General features: G+C 42.1%; 1 protein-coding gene across 2 annotated transcripts in view; it reads left to right on the top strand.

The window, feature by feature from the left end:
* Window positions 1–18876, top strand: part of NRXN3 (neurexin 3) — a 1560739-nt gene that overhangs the window by 569417 nt on the left and 972446 nt on the right. For both annotated transcript variants that reach the window (XM_089778404.1, XM_089778402.1), the window contains 2 exons: window positions 3534–3737; window positions 12404–12430. In XM_089778404.1, the coding sequence (XP_089634530.1) occupies window positions 3534–3737; window positions 12404–12430 (231 nt within the window). The remainder of the gene's footprint in view (window positions 1–3533; window positions 3738–12403; window positions 12431–18876) is intronic.

Raw genomic sequence — 18876 nt, 5'->3', positions numbered from 1 at the left:
GTTTATACACCCCAGTCTGTTACATTTGAATGCCCATTTCCCTATCTTCTGGATGCCCATAGTATACACTGATCCACTGGCTCACTGGAAAGAGTTTCACAGTTCACTGGTTGTACCTCTGTTCAGGACTCTCCTTAGCACAACACACTGGGATAGGTTTGTAGTAAAACCAAAGGAAGTTTAAAAGAGCATAAGATAAAGCTTCAAATAAACTCAAGTGTAAGGATTTGGAAATCTGAAGTCAGAAGTAAAGGAAAACCATAAAGGCAATCTACAGCCTACACTTACTAACAAGTTACTATCAACTATAAGGTATTTTTCACCCAGTGGTTCATCACCTGCCCAGTTCTGAAAACTGGGATCCATCGTTCACTAGGCACTTCTGTACTCAAAACCCCTCCTATAATGGATGCCTCCTTGTTTTCCTTCTCTTATCAATTACAAACAATTGTCCTTTAACATAGGAGGGTTCCAGTCACAGATTTTTATTTGGATTCTTTTGTCTTGTTGATTTGGAACCTATGTGTGGTCCAGACTGTAAACTCATATTAGCACAGTGGACATGTGCATTTCTTCATGTTGCTTTGGTCAGCTCTCGGACTGCCCCGCCTCAGGAAATTGGTTGCTCCCAACTGATTTGGAACATAGTATCCTACATGTTACATAAATCTAAAAACATACGAACATTTTGCAGTACCCATGACAATTAGCTTATTCTAATCACATGACCCCTTTTGGTGAAAGAGTAAGATAGTGGGACACAGAGGTAATATCCTTGCGTTGGTCTGCTTGTGTCACACCTGGGAGGACTTTTTCAACCCTGGATTCTCTTTCATGATTCTATGATTGATGTCTCGCATGGAGAGATTGCCACAACTCTGCCTCCTGCAGTGTTAGCTGCAAGGAAAAGGGGATGCTCCAATTCATAAATTAATGTGTTTATAGAGATTTATAAAAATTTACTAATTGAGGGACCCCTTAGTGCATATTCAGGGACTAAAATTATAATTATAAATCTGTACAGAATGCCAGTGTTCCTGCACGAGACTTCAGTTCCATCCCTTTAGAGATGTATATCAGGGTATGTCTACACTACCACCCTAGTTCGAACTAGGGTGGTAATGTAGGCAACCGGAGTTGCAAATGAAGCCCGGGATTTGAATTTCCCAGGCTTCATTTGCATAAAGCCGGGCGCCGCCATTTTTAAATGTCCGCTAGTGCGGACTCCGTGCCGCGCGGCTACACGCAGCACGGACTAGGTAGTTCGGACTAGGAACCCTAGTCCGAACTACCTAGTCCGTGCTGCGTGTAGCCACGCAGCACGGAGTCCGCACTAGCGGACGTTTAAAAATGGCGGCGCCCGGCTTTATGCAAATGAAGCCTGGGAAATTCAAATCCCGGGCTTCATTTGCAACTCCGGTTGCCTACATTACCACCCTAGTTCGAACTAGGGTGGTAGTGTAGACATACCCTCAGTCTCTTCAGGCAAAAAAAAAAAGTGGAAAAAGAGAATATTAAGTATGTAATTTTATAGCTTTTTTCCTCCTTTCACATCTCCGTTTTCTGTAACATTCTTGCAGAAGATGAAAACATCTGTTTTCTTTCATGACTCTGATTTTCCTTTTCTGTTTTCCTGGTATTCATCTGACCTTTCCCTGTGCCATTTCCTTGTTTCCAGTGATACTTAAACTTAACACGGGTCTTGGTTTGTTTCTTCCCTTGTTTTGTATCACTGCACCACTGATCTTATCAGCATGGCTCCAGAAATGTTAGCTAACTTGTACCAGTAAATGAAAAATAATAAGAGGAACAGAAGTCAGAACAAGAAAAGACTTATTCAGTAACCAGCACCATGCTAGGACACATTTGTTCTCTACAAGATTCCCGCCTCCTCCATCAAAACAAATGAGTTTTACATATATCTCAGAGAGCAGAGTCACAAGCCCCTAGGATCACACCCAAAATAGAGACAAGGAATGCCTGATAATTCATCCCAGGCTAATATTTCCTGTAGTCTATTCTGCAAGGCTTTACCCAACTGTGTTTTTAGTATCCCCAAGTAATGGAAGTTCAACCACTTTTCTAGGAAAACTGCTCCACACACTAACTTACCCCAAAGTAATTTTTCCCAGCTATCTAGCCTCATTTTTTCCTTTGCTCCACTTCACCCTTTTCTATTTATACTTCCTTGAACTCTCCTAAACAATGCTTCCTCTCCGGATTTTTGTAGGTCCTAGATGAAAGCTAACGTGTGGGGGTTTTTCCCCCTTAATTTTTAACAACGGGCTTAAAAATCAAACCAAATGTATAAGAAAGGTGTGACATGTTTTATATGTGTTCCTTGTCCTTGTAAAATTCCTGGTACCCATCTTAGGGCTACAAACATCCCTCTGGATGATAGTGAATTAGACCTTTACGCTGACAGGCAGCTCGCTGAACAGCTGTGTTGATTTGTGACAATTGGGCTGTTTCAGAACATTTTGTCCTCTGGGTAATGGAGGTTCTGCAAGGTTGAAGGAGCCATTGCCCGTCATCCCTGGCTGAAAAAGGGCTTGTGCCAGCCTATGTATAATTTGTGAATGTATGTGACTGCTGAAGCGATACCATCTCAGGCTATATAGTTTTTCTCAGTTCTGGACCTGTCCTCAGGGTGTGCAGGATATCTTCAAGCAGGCTGATGACCTGCTGTTCTTTCAAAGAACTGAAGGAAGGCAGTATGAAAATGACTGGCAAAGATTGTATTTAAGAAATATCACCTATGGGTTTAAAAATTTTACAGTTGTATCACAATCTGTAATTCCTTACAAAATGGTTGTTGGGAAAATACTCTTTATCTGATCAGACACACTACCAAATAAGTGATATCCCTTAAAATACTTGCTATTTGATCACCTTGCCTCCATGTACTGCAGGAAGAGTTTTGGTGACTCAATAGATACTATCTAAGGCTATGTCTACACTACAGGGCTTTTGCGCAAAAATCCGTGGAGCATCCACACCTCAGGCACATTTTTCTGCAAGAAAATTTACAGTAAAACAGCAGAACAGAGGGCGTTTTGCGGTGTAGGTATACGTCTTTCTATGAGGAATAACTCCTTTTTGCGCACAATCTCTTCTGTCAAAACCTTCTTGTGCAAAAACCCTGCAGTGTAGACAAAGCCTAAATTAGTGACCCTGGACAGTGGTAGGGGAAACTGGGTTGCCAGAGAAGAAGCGGTCTCTTAGAAAATAATAAAAATGAGGTCCAGTCAACTAGTAAGCATAAGAGACCACATGGCCCTTTTCACAAGAAGAGGGGATGTTCCAGCTGGGATAACTGCATTCTGCTTCCCTCCATTGTAGTTTTAACTGGATGCAATATCTTCTGCTTCTTGCTCTAACTTGTTGTGTAGTATTGCGGGGACAGGTTAAATAGTTGCAGCCACTTGTGGGGTAGAAATGCAGTTTCAGCGGTGGGTGCTATATAAACAATCTGTAAACATGCCATTACATAGTTCTCATGGTTAGTCATTTGTTTCTTTTCTTCTCCGCAGAGGCTTCCATCTTGAGTTACGATGGGAGCATGTATATGAAGATCATCATGCCTATGGTCATGCACACAGAGGCAGAAGATGTGTCTTTCCGCTTCATGTCCCAGCGTGCCTATGGGCTGTTAATGGCCACCACTTCACGGGATTCTGCTGACACCCTTCGCCTGGAGCTAGATGGAGGCCGTGTCAAACTCATGGTCAATCTAGGTATCATAGAGAAATTTCCCCTTCCACTTTTAGTTGGGCTTGTGACTAGTGTTTTCATTTTCATTTTTCTTTTTTTCTGTTGGTTTGATTGGATATGATTGATTTCTGATGTAGCTGCTTAAACCTTCATAATGATACTATCTGCGGAGAGAAATTCTCTGACAGTTTCTGCATGGAGATTTGATGTCAATTCTTGGTCATGGATAATGGTGGTTTAAGTCTTTGTTTTTAAGTTTCCTTTCTTGGTCTGGAACTGGTTAGCTTTGTGTAAAACATGCTACTTGGTCCATCTTTTGATCAATCACATATTCATTAATTCAGCCTCTTTTTCACCACTCAAAACAGTCCAAGCCGGATAAGGGAGGCAAGCCAAACAGACATGGAGGGAAGACATAGGAGCTGTGAATCCTAGGCTCTCAAGAAACTAGTCTTGGTCTAATGGTTTGACTGATTTACCTTTTCAGGATCCCAGCCCTTAAAAAAAGTACTGTTGTGTTCATCAGTAATGGCCTCACATGCTAAGGTAACTCTAATGTAGGCTGTAGTCTTTAAGATGCTTTCTGTTGAACAGCTTAGTAAGTTTTTTTTTTTTTTTTTTTTTTAACTCTAAGGCTGTGTCTAGACTGGCAAGTTTTTCCGCAAAATCATCTGCTTTTGCGGAAAAACTTGTAAGATCATCAGTGCTTTCCCGGGAATACTATGCTGCTCCCGTTTGGGCAAAAGTCTTTTTCCGAAAGAGTTTTGCGCAAAAGGGCCAGTGTAGACAGCACAGTACTGTTTTCCGCAAAAAAGCCCCTATCGCCATTTTCGCGATCGGGGCTTTTTTGCGGAAAAGCGTCCGTGGCCAATCTAGACGTGCTTTTCCGAAAATGCTTTAACGGAAAACTTTTCCGTTAAAAGCATTTTCGGAAAATCATGCCAGTGTAGACGTAGCCAGAGGCATTAGTAGTAAAGATAAGGGGAACAACCAAAGAGATTACATTCTGTGTAGGATGGGTCAGTTTACCAGTCCAAAAATAATTGGTCGATTGACCAGTCCAATGATAGAAAAAATAATGAAATATTTAAAGCACTAATATATATGAAAAACATGATGACAGTAACAAAAAAGTATGATTTTATTATCTCAATAGTGTAAGCCTTAGATACTTAGGCATAATTGAAAAAAAACTTAACTGAGTTATTTTAATTCAGAACAATATGAAACAAAATTACATGAAGGTTTTGGGTTTTTTTAAATGTAAGAATGGCAACTTGATGCAATCAAAAAGTTAGGCTAACCTCCCCCTCCTTGCTTTAAAAGATTTTCCCCTCACATCATAGTGGCTTCCCCTTTTTTGTCAAGAAGAACAGAACATTTTTCCTTCCAATTGCTTGTTCCATGAGCTATGATAACTCGTTACAGATCTCGAGACCATTAGATCACCCAGGCCAGATGTTTAGCATTTCCTACCATCTAACAAATGCCCTACCACCTAACAAATATCACTGAAAATGCTTTCTGGGCATTTTGTCAGAGTTTTAACAAAGATCTTCATATTACAAATTACACTGCATACTGTTCTTGGCGAAAGGACTGGTACATGAAGAAACCCTGATGAAGCTCTGAAGATTTGTGGGATTGAAGCTGTGCTCCAAAAAAAATACTAATGCTGCAGCTGGGGAGAGCCTCTGCTCCCCCAGTGATTTGAGCCACAGAAACATAATTTCAGTTATTTGGAACTCTGAACCACGTTATCCCCATTTCTCTGAACCCCCCAGAATTTCAATTATGCTGTCATTAAAGGAAAAGATCAAATCTGAGACTTTAGGATGCGGGGAAACTTTGCAGTGCCAAGAACCCAAACCATCAACTTTCAGTTGTCAGTTTGGAGGTCTTGTCAACTTTGAGAAAATAGGTCATGTCAAAGAGAAATCCAAGACTTTATGGCTGGATTCAACCAACATCCCCTTTTCCATAACAAGTGGCTTGCAGCTCCAAATAGGAGAGAGTTTAGGTCTGACCAGTTGTATATCTGAATCCCCAAACTGGTTGGTGAGCATTAGATATGTATCAGCAGAGACTGTTTTGAGTGGTGCATTAGTCTAGTTGTGCTTTTTTTCTAAGTTATTTAAAGCTATTATTAAGAATTGTTCTTTTTTTCTTGTTTAATTCCAATTGGATTCTGTTATACTTTGAGTGTTTTTTCTGTGCTCCCCTCCCCCCCCCGTGTATTTAAGTTGTAAAGCTTCCCACACCCCATCTGCCATGGTAAATCAAAAGATGGTATTCAACCCTTCAAAGGCCTGAAGCCTGCGGCCCGCACAGCAAACAGCCCTGAGAACAGAGTGTACACAGCAGCCTGCAGGGGCTGGCATATCCCCCTCTCCACTGCAGCACTCCTTGCCAAAACTGAACCAGGAATGCTTACTCCAAGGCAGACTTGGGTGGGAGGGGAAAGGCAAGAACCTTTTAATTCTGTTCATGTAAAGGGAATGAGGAACTGTTTCAGACCTTCCCAGCCAGGGACCTAGTGTGGTATGTTCTTTGTGTTAGCACATTTCACAGCATATTGGATGTTTGCTGTGTGAAGGTGACAACCCAAATGTGGTAGATCTCACAAATGAGCTGAGAAAGGAGGAGGGAGGGAGGGGGAGAGAGAGAGAGAGAAATACAGTGTGTGTTGCCCCAAAATAGCTCTTGCTACTTCAGACATGCTGAGTGTGTGACAAATGGCATATCGGTTAGGAACAGCCACCTTCTTCCTCTTCCCTTCCATTGTCCACTGCATTGTGTGGCCCTTGAACTACATTTTAGAGCATTTAGCTTCTTTCTTCTCCTGTCCCATGCTTGACTTTGGGATACTGGTGACCGGAATAAAGCCCTTCTGAGTTACAGCACATATGAAGCTCATTTGACTCATGACTCCTTTCCAACTTGGCCTGAGCTCTGGCCTTGAGGTGGCAATGATGTTTTGGGCTTTCCAAACAAGCTATTTTTGCTTTGTTCCCGGAGAGGTGTTTGACTTCATGACTATGGATTCAGAGTCCTCTAGCACTTCAAAGGCCATGAGGTCCCTTTCCAGAGGGAATGACTTGTCACTCATACACCTAACTCTCTGTTTCAGATGTGTGCATATTACTCACAAAATGCATGTATACACAAAACACAATAGGCACATTCTCATTGTTACCCCTTCGCCCACACAGTACAGCCAACACCTTTTCACACATTTCATTTTTCACTCAGTTTCCACACAGCCTGCAATAAAACACAGCCTTGAACTTTGCCCACCCACACAGCTGCTTTATTTTGAAACTCCCCCCAAGCTCCTTTGACTCTGCCACTAAAGAGACACTTTCTCTTTAACACCCAACATGTACCCAAGATATCTTGGCTTGTTAGATTTTTTTTTATTTGGTTTGACTGTATCCAGCTTTCCTGGTGGAAATGCTCCAGAGTAAGCAGCAGTTACCAGGCCCCCACTTAATTGTCCTGTGCATCCCCCATCCCATCTAACAGTGCCTGGATCCTCTGGGCTGCACTTCCAGAGCCAGGTCTGGACCGTATTGAAGGAAGCAGCAAGCACCTCCTTTAACATGCAGAAGATCCTTTTCACTGACTATGAATAAAGATCTCATGCCTTAGTGAATCTCTGCAGGCTAACTATCTTAACTAGTAAGCGAGAGACTGAAGCAGCTCAGCTTTGCCACCTAATGCCCAGAATGGGGAATTCATAGCCCTGGTTCTGTGCTGAAATGCCACTCCCTTTTCTGTATAGCTGCCTGTCTCTCAATACAGGAATTATGATGACACTAGGGTGTGTCTAAACTACACCGGCTTTTTGCCGATGCGGCACTTTGCCGGCAAAAAGCAGCAGTCTAGACGGAGATCGGTCGACGAGGAAAGCCTTTTCCGACTGATCCTGTAAACCTCGTTGCATGAGGCATAAGGGATCAGTCGGAAAAGGCTTTCCTTGTTGACTGAGCCCCATCTAGACTGCCGCTTTTTGCCAGCAAAGTGCTGTGTCGGCTAAAAGCAGCAGCCATTTCTATTCAAATGAAGTCCGAGATATTCAAATCCCCACTTCATTTGCTATAGTGATGTGCCTAATCTACATTCCTCTGTTGGCAGAGGGGTGTCATTTAGACACACCCTAGGTAGAGATGGGAAGGCTGGCCCTGTTATCGCTCATATATCCATTCTCAGAAGAGTCCCGAGTGAGAAGTTTTCATTTTCAAATCTACTTCCTAGTCCTGCTCATCAGCCCCAGCCTCCGATCACACTCTAGTGCCTCCTCATCCCTGACAAACCTGGGGATTCTTAGGATTTTCCTGCTCTTCAAAGGACTGATACACACCTCACAAAGAAAGACAGACAGTGAGAAACACAAACAGGCATGGTTTCCAGAGGAGCCTGGCTGTTGCACACCACCCATATATGACTGAAGAAGGGGCCACCTGAAACAGTAAAACTTTCACAAAATGTGTAGGTGGAGGACGCCAGAGTAATGAGGCAGATATGGACAACATTTCCTGCCAGTAAACAAGGCCATGAAAACCCTTATGTAATTCCAGAAATGTTGGTGGAATGAAACCAGGGATGTAATAAATTCTTTCTGGCTGTCCGAGCCCTTCATTCACACTGCCCTGTTTTCTGTACTTGCTTCCTTTCCACAACTTCTGCACACCACACTCAGTCTGTGCTCACTTGTGTTTCCTTTAAACGACATATCTTTGACTTTAGCTCATTGCACTGGAGCCATTAAGCCATTCTGAGTGCAGAGGAACCCCTTGGCCTGTGCCCAGGTAACATGCTCAGAAAAATCCAGTGTTAAGAGATCCTACCCACTGAGCTGTTGGTGAGGAACTCCCGATTTTCAGTACGAATAAATGAAGGGAGGTCTCTGGACTGGGCCTTCCCTGGCTCTTTCCCCTTCCCACACACATGCACGTGCCACTTTGGCTTTGACCAGTACCCGCCAGACTAAAACTAACAGTTGCTGCTTAGATCTACAGCTGCTCTAGACATGCTCACCTTTAAAATCCAAAGGAACAGAAAACCCCTTTTAGTGAGGAATTCAGCCACACTGAAATCAAGTAAATCCATTAGTAAAACCCAATTACAGTGTTGAGAACCCTCAGCAAGGATTACCCAAAGCCTTACTGCACCAGTGCAAACATGGGGAATCCCAGGAGGTTTCTTTAAGTGCTGCCAAACTCCTTGGCTACTTTTGCTTTGGCTATGTGGATCTGGCATATAATCCATATTTCTTTTACTATGTGCCTTCTACCCCATAGCAACCTGAGAGTGCGTTGGTTTCACAATATGGTTCTCATTTAAAGAAGAGCCGTTTTCATCCCTTTGAAACTTGGTGTAATGGGAAGAAAATAGTTCACTCACTGATGACTTAATTCTCTCTGCTACACTGGGCTAAGGCCAAAATGGTGCCTTTGGGCAGGAAATAAAGACTTTATCCTAATTTTTTGCATCTATTTGGGTGCATCTATGTTCTGCTGCTCAACCTGAAACAGCCCAGGCCTTATTTTGAGAGGTACTAAGCAACTGCAGTTTCAGTAGCTCATGTCTCTGGTATCATGGGATGGTAAAATCCAGTCATGCATGAATCTGAAACCTCTCAGAGGATCAATTCAAATAAACAGATGGATCAAGAGACATGGAATACCTCCAGTGCAAACACTTCCTATAGAAGATCTCCAGAAGGGCTGCCATTGGTATTGAAACACAGTATCCTATCTGATTTTCATTTTTGGGTATGAAGGGGAGGAGGGATCAGCCAGTGCTCTCGTGTTCTCAGAGTCTGGAAATCTAGCTTCCCATAATCCAGGTCATTTTATCAGGTTACTAAATGGCTTGGTCTCTTGTACATTAAAAAACCTACCAGCCAAATACAGGGAGTGTATTTGTTTCTTTCCCAAAGCACTGATCCTCCACTCAGCTCACTCTGAAAAAAAATACCATAGAAACATTCAAACCCCTATATAAGGAAGCAAGAATTCTCCAGGTAGATCACCCATATTTCCCACTGAGTTTTTAGTTTCCCACTTTGATTATGGTTGGTCAGAACCCTGCCATATTTTTCTATACTGATTGTCCCCAATAAATCCCTGTATTGATCTAGCCATACCACTTATGCTTGGTCTCAAGCTCCCATTTACTTACACAATCTCAATCAATCTCTCTCTCTCTCTGTCTCTCTGATTAGAGAGAACAGCTGGTTTCTTATATATTTTAGAGGGCTTCCCTTACCCCTCCTATAAGGGATATAGCCACCACTGTATGGTGATTGTACCAATTGCTCCAGGGCTGTTTGCTCCCACTTTTCTGTTGCGGTTGACGACACATGACAAACCTAATCGCACAAAACCAACCCCAGATTTTCTCAAGAGAAGTTCTGCTTGAGAACAGACTCTCTCTGGCATTGCTGCTCCTGATTGGTATATCCTTAATCACGTCCACCCCTTCTTTATTTATAGAAATTTATTCTTTTCCTTCACTCCTCCTCTCCTATTTATTTTTTAAAGTTGCTGTTTATTTCTGCTGCTGAAAGGATTGTCCTTATTACACCCTTTGGACAAACAGCATTTCACCCCGATATGCAGCCAAATTAGCTCTCCCCTGCGCTTGTGTTCTTTCCAGTCTCTCTCCTCTCACTTTCTGTGTATCTTCTGCTGCTGTGCCATATCCCCATGATAGAAATGAACAGCTGTGCTGGGCAAGGCTGAGGTTAGTTGACCATGAAGGCTCTCCTTCAGGATATTTAGTCAGGATTGCCAGAACTGAAAGGTTATGATCCTCAGCCTGGGGTTTATGAGAGAAGATCAGGGTGGTCAAAGGTGCCTGGCACTGTGGTGATGCATTAATTCCATGCTTATATTGAGGCACTCCAGTGAGGAATGTTCATAACCCCAAGGATCAAAGCAGGCACCCCTAAATGCAAGAGCCTCCCCAGGGGCCTCATCCTGAGAAGGGCTGAGCACTTGACATTTCCAGTAGGTTAAGTGGAAACAGCAGTTGATCAGAACTTCTCTGGTCCATGCCAGCAAACAACACTTGTTTTCTCTGTCCAGCTCAATTACTATATATTAGAGTGAACAAACCGTATTCTCTATCCTTTTGTTTCTTTTTCCCCCTCCTTTCTTTCTGTGCTCCTTTTCTTTTTCCCCCTTGTGTGGACTCCCTGAGGGTATGTCTACACTACCCCGCTAGTTCGAACTAGCGGGGTAATGTATGCATACCGCACTTGCTAATGAAGCCCGGGATTTGAATTTCCCGGGCTTCATTAGCATAAGCGGGGAGCGGCCATTTTTAAATCCCCGCTGCTTCGAACCCCGTGTAGCGCGGCTACACGGGGCTCGAACTAGGTAGTTCGGACTAGGGTGCCTATTCCGAACTACCGGTACACCTCGTTTCACGAGGAGTACCGGTAGTTCGGAATAGGACCCTAGTCCGAACTACCTAGTTCGAGCCCCGTGTAGCCGCGCTACACGGGGTTCGAAGCAGCGGGGATTTAAAAATGGCCGCTCCCCGCTTATGCTAATGAAGCCCGGGAAATTCAAATCCCGGGCTTCATTAGCAAGTGCGGTATGCATACATTACCCCGCTAGTTCGAACTAGCGGGGTAGTGTAGACATACCCTGAGTGAAGCAGGCAGGGCTGTCAAAGATTCTGAGATCTGCCACTTCACTGTCTGTCTCATCTTCTGCCTGAATGTTACAGGTGTCTCATTCAGGCAGCAAGATGAGACTGGGCTCTGAGGAGCTGGCCGAGCTGGATATCTTTGAGCCAAAAAAAATCCAAACAAACCCTACCCCAATCAATTAAAAAAAATACTCCCAACCTCCCCAAAAGTAGCTGAAATCTGGGCTGGGTGTTCGTGCGGTTAGCCGTTTGCAAGTGGCCATTTTATGATAGGACACAACTGGGGAGTATATTAACCCTTTCTTCACTTGAATGGGCAGTGGCAAATGCACCTGTGCACATTTTTTTTCAACACAATCTGGGCTAACATTAAGGGGAGTGAGAGAGGGTCTGTCCTAGGAAGAGATGGAAAGGGTTAAATATTGCACCAGCCAATATGGATAGACTGATTTTACAGGTATAATGTGTTGGTCAGTTGGTATATTTATGCAATTAACAGTGAATTAATTCAAAAGATAACCAGTGTAAAAGTTGCCTTTAAACTCCAAGCCTCTTAGAGAAATTGCAGAGGGTTTCAAAAAATAGGGAGGGCATTGGGGTATGACTTGTATTTTGGGGAAGTTTATTTTGTGCCTTAATTATTTGTCAGTTTTTTCTTTTAATTAATATCAGTTCATGGTTTGAAGCAGTAGATGCATAGATTTCCTTAAAAAGAAAAGAATTTTCTGTGTCGATATATGGCTATATATGTATATAGGTATATCTTTCTATACAGATGTGTGTATATATATATGTGTGTGTGTGTATGTATATATATATGCGCATATGTATCTGATATTTCAGTAGAATATACTGTACATATATACTCACACTTGAGTTTGTTACAAACTGTATATAAATATAAAATGGCCACATCTCTTTGCGTGTGTCTGTCCCCGGAAGGGTGGACTGATTGTTTTTGGATGTCTGCAGCTGTTACCTTGAAGGATGCAATTTCATCTTTCATTTATTTTTCCCCATCTAGACTGTATCAGGATAAACTGTAACGCCAGTAAGTTTTCCCTCAAGTTTCATTTTGTTCTCTATATATTAAAAAAGAAATTAACTTTATTTCCTTTGCTAGTTTATAAGCTGTTTTTCTTTCTCTTAGTTTTTTCTTTTTTTCCTGTTTGTTTATTTTTTAAATACAAAAATCAAAGGCTGGGTGGGATTTGGGCTGGGGGAACAGGGAAGGATTTGTGGTGATGGTGTGTGCAAATGCATTGTGTGACATTTATCCTAAGAAGAGATGAACTGTTACTTCCTGGTGTTGCTGAAAATTGGGATGAGCTGAAAGTATGTTTCAGTAGTAGCTAGTTGTCTTTGGGGAAGTGCCTTTAAAGATACTGAGGGAACATGTAAAGGTAACAACAGGAACTGTATCATTTCTCCACTATTAGAAAAAACACTCCATAATAAAACATGTTCAAGACACAGTGGTGGCTGCTTAATCTGATGTTTCTTCATTAAGTCTGCTCAACAGTCTGAGATGAGAGGCAGATGGCTTTTTTTAGCTTATGCTTAAGAGGCACATGGATTTAGCCACTAAGGTCACAGGTTCAATCTTACCTGCCAACAACCTGTGTTCATCAGCCTTATGTTTCCTTTTAAGCTTTTGGGTTAATTTGACAAGGGGTGCAAAACAAGGCCAAGAAAAATATTCCCTGAGTCCCTGCAAAATGAGATTGATGGTGTCTGTCCTACACTACTGAGGACATTAGAATAAATATGGTTTTCCCATGGGTTCCCATGCTTCTTACTACTTATTCCCCCATTCACACTAATGTACCATGTTCATTAGTGTGTTTGCTAAGCACCGGTCTCAGAGGTAGCACCTGATATACTCTTCAGCCCCATCCCTAGTTGAGAACAGATGGTTCCTACAGGGTCACCTTTGAAGGGCTCTGCACTCAGGTGTGAAATCAGCAGCAGGCGGAGGAGGAAGCAAAGATTCTGTTTCCATGCAAATCAATGTCCTTTAATAGTAATAAAAGTAGGAAAAGGAAAAGAAAGAAATCAAACAGTTGTCAATTTCCCCACCAGCATCTCTTGAAATCATTTCACTTTTGTGAATTTTTAATAGTCTAGACTTTTACATATTTTACTCTGGTTTTTTTTCTGGCAATTATTTTATATATTTATTTTTTAAAATATTTGGATTTTTCTAATTTATTTGTTATGATCTTCTGCTTTGTTGGGTTGGTTCTTTTTTGTTTCCTCTCTATCTCTCAAAACCCTTGCTGGCATGGTGGAATGACTCAGGCTATCTGTCTTTCTGTCCCAGTTTCTGGAAGGTAACCAAAGAGAGCTGACTAGTGGAGAAACTGCATATACCTGATCTATGCCTAAGTTAACTTGCATATCAATTGCAAAAGCAAAATCTCATTCTTGTAGATGCCTAGTGATTTATTTGTGCAGGGGGAGTTATACATCTGGCGCTAGATCTTCCAGGTGTGGGTCTCCTAGCTTGATTAATACTCTGAATATGTAGCCTGAATCCCTGCTCTGATTTAGGGTAACATTTCAGAGGGCGGGAAGATGTATTTTATGCAGAGGTGTTTAGCTAAGGAATGGGGGTTAAGGGTGAGAGTGAGTGAACTCAAGAAATAAGCTTCATGTACACTTGAGGGGGCCTCAGATCATGCAGTCACCATTGTTAACTGAACACAAGAGACTTGTTTTAAAAGCAAACAGAGCTGTGCTTGGGAGATCCCATGAAATAGTAAAAATAATATGGCCTGGGTCACATGGCATGGTTACAGACAACATCGAAGCTCAGGCTGCTTCCAAGGCTTCCAGCACACAGTGACAGGTAAGGACTTTGATTCTCATTGCTCTTTCTATTGAATGAAGGACGGTTTGGGGGAGGGGAAGTTTTTCTGTTATGTTGCTGCATTTGTGGGTTGTTCACATTTCCTGATTATATCATGTTCTGCCCTCTACCACCTTATATCTCCTACTTTTCTTTACTCCCCACCTCTTTCATACCTCAGATGTGTAGAGTGGGATGATTGATCTGGTATCTTTTATGTATAAACATGGTCTTATTTTCATGTATCTATTTTATTTTAAAAAAATAACCCTCACTTCACACTTAGGAAGACCTACAGTGCCTCCTAAACCCCACTGGTAAAATCTGAAATCTGAAGGGCCTGATGCTTATCTCTTTACATCAGGGGTAATTCCACTGTAGGCTTTGGAGTTATACCAATGGAAGTGAGAGCCAAAACAGTCCCTCAGGTCAGAGGTAGAAGCTGCATAGAGTGATTTCACAGCAGAGACCTAACAGATGGAACAATTCTGCTGTCTGGCTTTGAAGGAGAGATTCATGCCTGTCAAATGTCTCTACTGTTACAAACATAAACTTTAAAAAAATGAATGGAGACCAAACTTTGACCATAAAAACACAGAAATTTCCCAATGGGAACAGTCTCTTTTGTCCATATTCTCCTATATCCTCCTAACACGACAAATATACTTATAAGGGCTTTCCTATCTTCATAATGTTCCTCATCTGTTATAGCATGCTATCCACTTTTCTTTACCTTTCTAGTGTGCTCTTGAGTTACGCATCTTTGTCAGTGACCATCTCTCATTCCTACTTATATTCCATGCGTAGGCAAGCTGAAGCCTCGGGGATGGCACTGCATATATTTCCAATATAGTAGCTTTTGGAATAGAGGAGGCAAAAGTGTCTTGTGTTAGTGGCATTTCTAGGTTATTTTTACTTCCTATTTCCTAGCCTCATTTACATCCCTTCTACCTTCCCACATTGTGTCTGACCATAGGCAAGTAGTTGGGTGCTGCCAATATGTGAGGCAATAATTTAGAGACCGTAGTGGTCTTTGGTCCAAGGACCACTGCTGGGTTCTCATTCAGCATTTCATATTGAGGTCTTCACTTCTCACTAGAATGTGCAAACCACGTTATTTCTCAAGGGTCCATTATCTGTGTGGGTCTTGAAGCTTCAACAGCTCATGAGTCTACTTTTATCCCCATTTCAAGTAGCAGGAACAGAGGGGAGAAAGAGATCTCATAGCACAGTTGCTACTAGGAGATCCTGTGATCTCACAGTTGATTCCTTGTTATAGTCCAATTAATTGTGGAGCTACCTCTGACCGTGGTAGGTAGGTATGACACGAGGCCAACTTTCCTTTTCCAGCTGCAGATTGCATTGTATTTAGTATCCTGTTAAATTCCATTTTCCATGTCAACATTTATTTTGCTAAGCACTGATACAGCAACACAAAGCAGGAGCCTGTGATACATGAATCTCAGAGAGATGTTAAAAGCTTTTCTCTCATAAACAAATATGCAACCATGTTAACCCAAATCTAATCAAAACATTGTAACACCACAAGCCTTTTTCTGTTTTCATAGGGAATCTGCTGTCATTTTAATAAAAGCTTAATAATGCTCTAACAAGAAAATATTATATGCAAAATGAGGTGATATGATTCAATGTTCCCATCATATTTGTGATGTTAGTATCTGCTAATGCCAATTTAATGTAATCCGGGAGGAAATGAATGCTAACAGCCTGAGAAATAATGACAAGTCATTAGTATGTTGTACTGTAACATTGCAGCTACTCTTAGGAGGTTTTAGTGTTTGAACAGCTAACTGGTAGCCTTCTCACCTTTGGGGTTTAAGTCATGTTTCCAAATGCAGGTTCAGCCCAATGCTGCAATTGCAGTGTGGGAAGGCAGACAGGAAGGAAGCAGCATTTTTGGATGGCGCCTCCTTCAGAGGTCAGGTTAAAAAGGGATTCTCTCTGCCATGATATCTAAAAGGGTGTCACAAGGAGGAAGGAGAAAATTTGTTCCTCTTGGTTTCTGAGGACAGGACAAGGAGTAGTGGGCTTAAAGTGCAGCAGGGGAGGTTTAGATTGGACATTAGGAAAAAATTCCTAACTGTCAGGGTGGTCAAATATTGGAATAAATTGCCAAGGGAGGTGGTGGAATCTCCCTCTCTGGAGATATTTAAGAACAGGTTAGATAGACATCTGTCAGGGATGGAGTAGACGGAGCTTGGTCCTGCCTTGAGGGTGGGGGGCTGGACTCGATGACCTCTCGAGGTCCCTTCCAGTCCTATAATTCTATGATTCTATGATCTGGTAGCATTCCAGGTTTAAATGAAAGATTCCTCTGTGGCAGATTGCCCCTGACTTGCTAATTTGAATCCAGACCAGATGTGTAGTGACTGAAATCCATTGCCATTGGTGGCCTGCATCAGGTGATGTATTGCTCTCAGTCCAGAAAAAAGCAGTTATCTGTGATAAAACTCACAGTTGACAGTTTCAACAGAGAGGACCAGGTTTGTGTGGCCTTTGGAGAATGGACTCTTCTCTGGGGCCTTCCAGAACAGGAGTAAGGCAGCTGGTGCTGTGTTTAAGAAGATCTGCCACCATCTGAGCTGTACCTCTTTCTGTGAATATGTGGAGGGTTTTTAGTTCTGTCAACCCTGCACATTCATGGACAGACAACTGACATTAACAGTGGGAAAACAGGCCATAATATGTGGGGAAATAAAAGAACATTTATGCCTATATTTAATTTTGAGAGGGAGCAGCACGACTAAGGCATTTTCTAATAAGACATTGCATGATTAAAAATAGAACAGGTGTAATGCTGATAGGCAGTACTGAACCTGGGACCTATGAAGCGTAGTGCATAAGCCTCTACTGCTTGAACTAAAAGCAACCTGGCTCTCTCTCTGTACGCGGTCGAAAGTGCTACTAGATGGGACAGTGAACCACACCCAGAAGGTGTGTGGCTTACACAGGCACTAATCAGTACCAAGCACTTGTCACCATGCTGAAAGCTGCCCTTGGCAATAAATTCTGGAGAAGATCACAGTGCTTTGAGCAGTTCTTAATCCTGAGTGACTGGTAAGCAGGCCTTAGTGGTTTATATTACTGGATGAAAAACTCTAACAAATAGAGGCTTTTAACAGTGACCTTAATTACCCCAAAACAGCGAGGACTGAGGAGACAGAAGTGCTGTTGTGGGATAATGTATTCATTTTAGGAGCATAGTTCACTGTTTCATCCCTGACGGGGGGGTGGGAAGGAGTTAATACTAAACAATAAAGGACAAAAGGATTGGTATGTAAAGTCAGAAAAAACAGTGACATTGGAATGCATTTTTGCCGTGTCCTTTCACATTCTGGAGGCCTTATATCTGATATAAAACAATCCAGTATGACACTAATTTACCAAACTCCTGTTAGCCCAGACTCTTGGTAAATAGTCTGGTTGATCACCCATCAGGTATATTGTACCCCTCGTTAGAAAGATTACAATCCCAGTCTCTCATTAAAGAGCTGAGTAAAAAAAATTCAATGAATTTTCAGAAGTCACTTGGTTTTAAAGGGTTTCTTAGTTTCTGTTTAGAGTATAAGACCGTCAGAATCTTTTCATATACTGCATTATAGTGTTGGAGCCTACATGGAATGTGTCCTTTTGACAATTTGATACTCATCACTCTTTGGAAACATATCTGGCAGTCTGCACAGCACACTTGTCATCTCCCCTATTTTATTAACTCTCTGTTTTTCTGAATCATAGACACATAGAATATTAGGGTTGGAAGAGATATCAGGAGGTCATCCATTTCAGCCCCCTACTCAAAGCAAGAACTATCCCCAATTAAATTATCTTAGCCAAGGCTTTGTTAAGCTTGGCCTTAAAAACCTTTAAGGACGAAGATTCTACCTCCTCTCTAGATAACTCATTCCAATGCTTCACCAACCTCCTAGTGGATTTTTAAAAAAATATCCTACAGAGACCTCCCACACTGCAACTTGAGACCATTGCTTCTTGTTCTGTCATCTTGGCCCTGCTCCATGATTTTTCTAGGGACTAAGGTGAGGCTGACAGGTCTGTATTTCCCCAGATTCTCCTCCTTCCCCTTTAAAAAGATGGGCACTACATTTGCCTTTTTGCTATTGTCCAGGTCCTCCCCTGATCATATGCCTCTGCATATGAAAAACCAGTCTGGAAGATGCTGTGGATGAAGTCTGACGTACATTGGAGAAAGCTGGGAGAAGTGAGAGCAGATTCTATGGTCAGATAACTTTGGATCTATGCGCCTCAGATATGAGTATTACCAGATCATTGGCTGGCTTTGTTTTGCCTTATCCATCTTTTACTGGGTTTGGTCTTTGCCTTACTATGTTCTTCAAGGAAAAGTGAGGCGACGTGTTTACATGGCGATGATTGCAGAATTTCAGTCAGTCTTACTGAGGGGAAGTGGAGTTGCTGGAAGAGACTTCTAAACTTTTCAGTTCGCTGGCCACATTATTCATATATATTCTCATACCAGCCTTTCTCTCATACCAGCTGTGATCACTTGCATTACCTGAGAAGGCATTTACATTCCATCAGATTCTGAGGGCAATACATTGGGGCTGTAAAAAGTCTATGTCCCTACTATTCCACAGTCATAATGAAGCTAT

Source organism: Pelodiscus sinensis, chromosome 5, assembly GCF_052426305.1.
Source record: "Pelodiscus sinensis isolate ZL-2025 chromosome 5, ASM5242630v1, whole genome shotgun sequence".
Classification (NCBI taxonomy): domain Eukaryota; kingdom Metazoa; phylum Chordata; order Testudines; family Trionychidae; genus Pelodiscus; species Pelodiscus sinensis.
The sequence above is the reverse complement of the archived record's forward strand: the minus strand, read 5'-3'. Positions and strand labels throughout refer to the sequence as shown.